Below are 5860 nucleotides of genomic sequence, written 5' to 3' on the forward strand. Positions count from 1 at the left end.
GAGATAAGACCAATTTCTGACAATGATTTTTTTTACATACCAAACAAATACCTGTTGAATTTTTAATTAACACTGATATTTGTTAATAACTTACGTGCGTTTTGTACACTCCGCCAGTTTAGTGGTTAGTTCTTGTCTGTTAGACCAGAGGTTCAATTTCCACCTGAGGCACTTGTAAAAGAGCACATAACCGGTCCGATAAAGGAGCTATTACAGAGCGAAAAAGAACGTTTGCCAATTATAAATGCCTCGTACCAAATTGTCACCAAAGTGTTTATAATTTATCAATAACATTCGTTGTCAAAGTTTATACATACGTACTACAACACTATACTGTCAGACAGCACAATATTGTCAAAGTTGCTACACTACGTGGTCAAAATTTACATTTTATACACATCCGTTGTCTAAATATTATCAAACGTGGTAAGCTTACTATTGACAACGAATTGTATTAATTTCTATACTTTTCTACCCGTTATTTCCCTATGTGTACCACTTATATGCCAATCCAAAATAAATAAGCTGATTTTTTTGTATATGTATGTATAAAACATATTCATGTTAAATTTTGTTCCGATTTAGTTACTAGTTATTATTAAATTATGTTCGTTTTATTGAATTGCATAAGTGGGCCATATACGGGAGCTTTTCTCAATTATGAAATAAAGGATGTAAAATATATACAAACATATATACGGAAACATATATTGCAGTAATTACAAACAGAATGACAAACTTATATGTATATACCCTTTTCATTTATTTGAACACTATAATAAATACGTATGTAAATGAGAACGTTAATTTAATCGTTGTTTATATTTTTGGATTAAGCGTCTTATCAATTAGGAATTATTTTATACATATATACATATTTATTGTATTTTGTTGTTCTTTTTTTAAGGTCTAAAGTACAAACGATTAATTTAGTAAGGAAATGTTAGGTAAATATTTGATTCAATTACTTTTCATAATTATTATCGCCAAAAAAGTTCGATATGGAAAATCGAATATTGAAAACGCTATCTTTAAAATAAAATAATTATATTAATTTTGAATTATAATAAATTATGATTACTCAGACGCGTAACATTTTTTTATAGGATTTATTGGCTGAATTTGTTTAAGCGTTAAAAAATTACTCGTCTTAAACCAGATTTTTAACTAAAAGTGAAACGAAGTAAAAAAATTATTTTATTTATTTTTCAAAAATATTTAAACTCAAAATTAAACGAAGTTAAATTATTTGTGTTGTATCAATTAGTTATGAATAAAATAAAAAAGAATGTTCTATCCATATAAATGTAGTGCATTCATTAACAACATATAAAACTCCAATCAAAGTCCAATAAACGAAAATGAACTTTAACAAATCAATAAGAAATAAATATGCTTTTATTTATTTAGTATTACAACAGTAAATGATTGACTGGGCTGTGTTTATTGGATGGTCTGGTGTTTCTGACTTTCTAGAACAAACTTGTGGATACTTGTAATCAACATCAACAACAGCAATAAGAAGAAAAAACAATGGCAACAAATTAGATTCATTTAAATGAAAATTGATAGTGCAAATAATCAAGTACGAAAACCAAACAAAAATACTCAAGAAAAAATATTAGTAGAAATATAATCACGATGGAAAAATAAATACAAAAAATGATCAAACAAAAATAAAACAATAACAATATGAAAGAAAACCAAAACAGCTTAATCTGTAAATCCAAATAGTTAGTGCTAAGTACAGTTGTAAATAAACTACTACATTGTACGAGTTTTAGTTCAATTATATTTATTGTAAATATTAACACTACTATTGCATTTTACTTTGCAAACAACAACAACTTGAGCAAAATAATAATTGACTGACTCGGTAACAATGAATGAAGGTTTTCGCATGTATATAGTAGCTACACTGTTTCCATTATTTTTACACAACTAACATTTTAAAATGTTTAGTTTTCTCCTCTAAATACACTAAGAAAATCTAGTCACAAATCCATAATTTTAAAATATAAAAACTCTTATTTAAAACATAATTTTCAACATCAGTCTATGAGTTTATTTGTGATGTGAAAGTATCTAGCTTTTTATCTTGCAAAACCAGTTGTCTATTAGAAGCGTTTGAATATGGATTTTTTGTTTTTGTTAAACCATTAAAAAGAAAATCAACCGAAAGTCTTTGAACTTTGATTTACATATTTTTCGAACTGATATAACGAGTTAGTATAAAAAAATAATTTTCTTTAAATTAAATTTTATACCGTTTTATATTAAGTGGATTCATTTAAACGATTTTTTAAAGATCAATCATATTTTTTTTTTGAAATTTCAAATAAAATGTCAAAGAAATATATTTTTGATTCTCTTAGATAATCAAATTTCCTAAGGCTCGACTTAGAGAATGACACAAATTGCATATAAAAATGGTTTTAGATATATTCTTATTGTAAAATTTTATTTTAATTTGAAAACCTTAATTGGAAATGGTGTGAGAAAGTTTTTTATTTTATTGTAAATTAACAAACAGTGTGTAGACATATTAAACTGTGTTTATTGTCTCAAGTTTGAATGTAGTTTTTATTTACAAAATTAAATCAATTAAAAATAATTTTAACTCAAATACTAACTTAAAATGTCTGGCGGCAATTGAAGGTTTATGTAAATTATTAACAGCTAATTTAATTTAACCGAGAGATGTTTAATAAATTAATGGATTACAAATGCAAATGCTTATTTTAAAAATCAACTAACATATTTGGATTCCGAAGTATTGCAAAAAATTACTATTGTTTTTAAGAACAGTTAAATAAATACTATACTTAAAATTTCTGAAATACAACTGGATATTTCAGAAATACAATTAAAGATGGTGTAGTACTTGTTATATTTAGAGGTTTTACAGTTAATTGTAAAAAAAATTGACAATTTACAAGCCCTATGTTTAGGCTAACTATTCCTCTGAACAAACGAATGAAATTCATTCTGTAATACTAAAATAAACGATTTAAAACTACTGTTATAAACAGTGTACTTAAGAATTCGATTGAGATTTTGCACTATGTCTGTATAAATTGTTCAATTAAGTTAATGAAATTAATTTATTTCTTTGCAAATATCTTAATACGAAACAAGTAGAGGTAGGTTCGGTACAAATAGTCAAATAAATTCAAAATTAAATACAACACATACACATAATACAAAGTACAAAAAACACAATTGGTTTTAAATGTTAACTTTTTTAAATATTTTTTATTATTGGAATTTCACTTTAACAATTAACACATCGACTATATATTATTATTGTATTGTATGCATTGGTTGGTTGGTTAGTTATTTCATTATAATGTGAGGTGATTGATCGTTTGATTTCTTAATTATCATCACAGACCAGAACTTTTGGCGTCTTTACCTTGTACAAAAGTTTGATAGGATTTGTTCAATTGTTCCAAGAAAATAAATGTCAAAACTGTGTGTGGTCCCAGACGGCAGTAGTAGGGAGTAAAGCCCTTCCACAGAGCAAACACGCCCTCTTGGCGAGCTACTCTACCCAATACATCGAAAGTACCACGATATTCTGGTTTGCCATCGACATATTTCTGGTTTTGAATACGTGTTTTGGCAATATCCAAAGGCATTGAGGTAATTGTTGTCAATAAACCGGACAACATACTGGCGCAGAAGTGCAATTTGATACCTTCCTCCATTTGTAAAGGACCGGTACGGAAGTATGTTTTGAATTGTGAGTACGAGGCTAGCTGTGTCATGTTGACGACCATAGCACGGCCCACAGTGGGTAAACTACCACGCCATAAAGTGGCCAAACCTTCTTCGGTGGTGATACGAGTCAAAGCGTTAAAAACGTTCTTGTAGTTACGTCTTTCGGCCAAAGGAAGACGACCATCGGAAGCCATACGCACAAGAGCTACTTCGGCAGGTGTACCAATGAAGGCACCACAGGCACCGGCAATCACACCCATCAACATGCTTGCCGATACATTGGGATCCTTGTTAAAGTGTGCTCTGTACGCATCATTGAGATAAGAGTAGACACCCAGACGGCCTGTTGTATAAGTGGCCTGACGTAATAGAGCAGCGCCAATACCTTGATAAAGACCTAGTGGACCTTCTTTGCTCACTACTGTCTGTATACAATGAAATGAATTGCGGAATTCTTTCTTTCCACTGCCAGCTCCAGAGATTTGCATACGTGTCTTGATTAAATCAAATGGTTGCACAATCATGGTAGCACCCATACCGGCCGCACCGCCAAATACAAATTTTAAACCATTTGGAATGTTTTTCTTTGGTTGCTGTTGTTGTTGGGTTTGTTTTTCTTGTTGTTGATTAGACATATTGGCGCCTCTTAGTTAATTTCCCTTGTAATGTGTTGTAACTTTTCTTTTCACCTTATTTCCTCAAAATTCAGTCTGCAGCAGTTGTTTTTTTGTTATTGTCGTTGTTTATTAGTAAAAAATAGTTTCACTACAGCTTGTTATAAATTCTACAATTACAAATATACAGGCAAATGTAAACAAATTGTAAAATTAACAAAATTTTGCAACAAATCGATTGGCAAAAAAACACAAGGCACTGACTGACTGACGACTACTACACACATGAACTTGAATGTATGGTTAAGTTAAATACAAATTTAACGTTGTTGTTGTAGCCCCCAGTCATATTAAGTCATATGTTCTGTTACCACTTACCCACACCCCACTACCCGATATAATGTATGGAATCCAAAAACAAAACCAAAACGAACGAAGGCACGTACAGAACACCGTATGTTATATTTGCGCAAGCCAAAAACTAAACTGTCACGATGGACGAAGAGTATCGTACTGAATGTATATTTCTATAGAAGCTCTCATCGTCTCAGTACAGTGGAATAAATTTATTTAAATACTCACTTTTAAACAACTGCCAAGCGGCAAAACAACAAAATCGACATGAAATAAATTTTAAACATTTCACTTTATCGTTGTCTGTCTACGTCACGATTTTACTAAAATTAGAATGCCCCAATGCTGCTCCCTGAAACATGAAAGAAAACAACAATAAAAACTGAAAGAGAAACTAAACTGATCGCTATGACTTAATTCCAGCAAAGCGAACTGATATTAAACAGCTGATCACTGAAAACAATCTGTTACTGTCACGAGACAAGAGAACAACAAAAATTTTAAGAGAATAGCATAGAATGTTGACAAAAAAATTTAAAATACAAAAATGTTTGTACATTGCGGAAATTTCTAATTTCATCGTAACCTTGACAATAAACTAAATACTTGTCGTATTTAGACGGCTTTTTAGTTTTAATATTGTTTGTGGGTATCGTTTAAAACATTTTATTTATTTTATGATTCATAAATACGCACATGAATATTTGGATTTGTTATAATTTATTTAATATCGCGTCATGATACGTATTTCTAGCAACAAAATTACTGTAATATCTCTCGCTTTGCAATACAATGTTAACAGTGTTTACCGCTCTCTTTTCGTAGTAAATTTCATAAAAATTCCATTCATTTGTCCAGCCGCCACAAAACTTATCGTTTTTATGAATATTATTATAGGTATTGATTTTTTTTGATTTTTATTTGTTTATAATGTCGTATTATTTAATATTTTTGATAACTACTGTATGTCATGCTTGCGCATTTAATATTTTTAATTTTTTTTCTTATCACTTGTTTAATTTTTACAATTTGTTATTTTTACTGCTCATTTAACTAGTGACGTTTGTTTATTTTTTGTAAACATTTCTGTAAACTCTCTTAAATGTCTTCAATTTGACAATTGTTTTTGTGACGACTAGTTTTAAAGCATGGTTGTAAAAAATAGTACT

At 29.5% G+C, this 5860-nt stretch overlaps 1 protein-coding gene across 2 annotated transcripts; it reads right to left on the reverse strand.

Annotated features, from left to right (window-relative positions):
* Positions 1-3226: 3226 nt before the first annotated feature.
* On the reverse strand, positions 3227-5638 carry LOC111690534 (mitochondrial 2-oxoglutarate/malate carrier protein). 2 transcript variants are annotated; one of them, XM_046948629.1, is made up of 3 exons: positions 5501-5638; positions 4920-5043; positions 3227-4507 (listed from the first exon to the last, which is right to left on the reverse strand). In XM_046948629.1, exon 3 carries the CDS (start codon positions 4356-4358, stop codon positions 3387-3389), a length of 972 nt encoding a protein of 323 aa, XP_046804585.1. In that variant the 5' UTR covers positions 4359-4507; positions 4920-5043; positions 5501-5638; the 3' UTR covers positions 3227-3386. The 2 variants fall into 2 exon arrangements, with proteins under 2 accessions (XP_046804585.1, XP_023308802.1); XM_023453034.2 differs by lacking the exons at positions 4920-5043; positions 5501-5638 and adding an exon at positions 4716-4869.
* Between the last annotated feature and the right edge of the window lie 222 nt (positions 5639-5860).

Source organism: Lucilia cuprina, chromosome 4 (genome assembly GCF_022045245.1).
Source record: "Lucilia cuprina isolate Lc7/37 chromosome 4, ASM2204524v1, whole genome shotgun sequence".
In the NCBI taxonomy this organism is placed as follows: domain Eukaryota; kingdom Metazoa; phylum Arthropoda; class Insecta; order Diptera; family Calliphoridae; genus Lucilia; species Lucilia cuprina.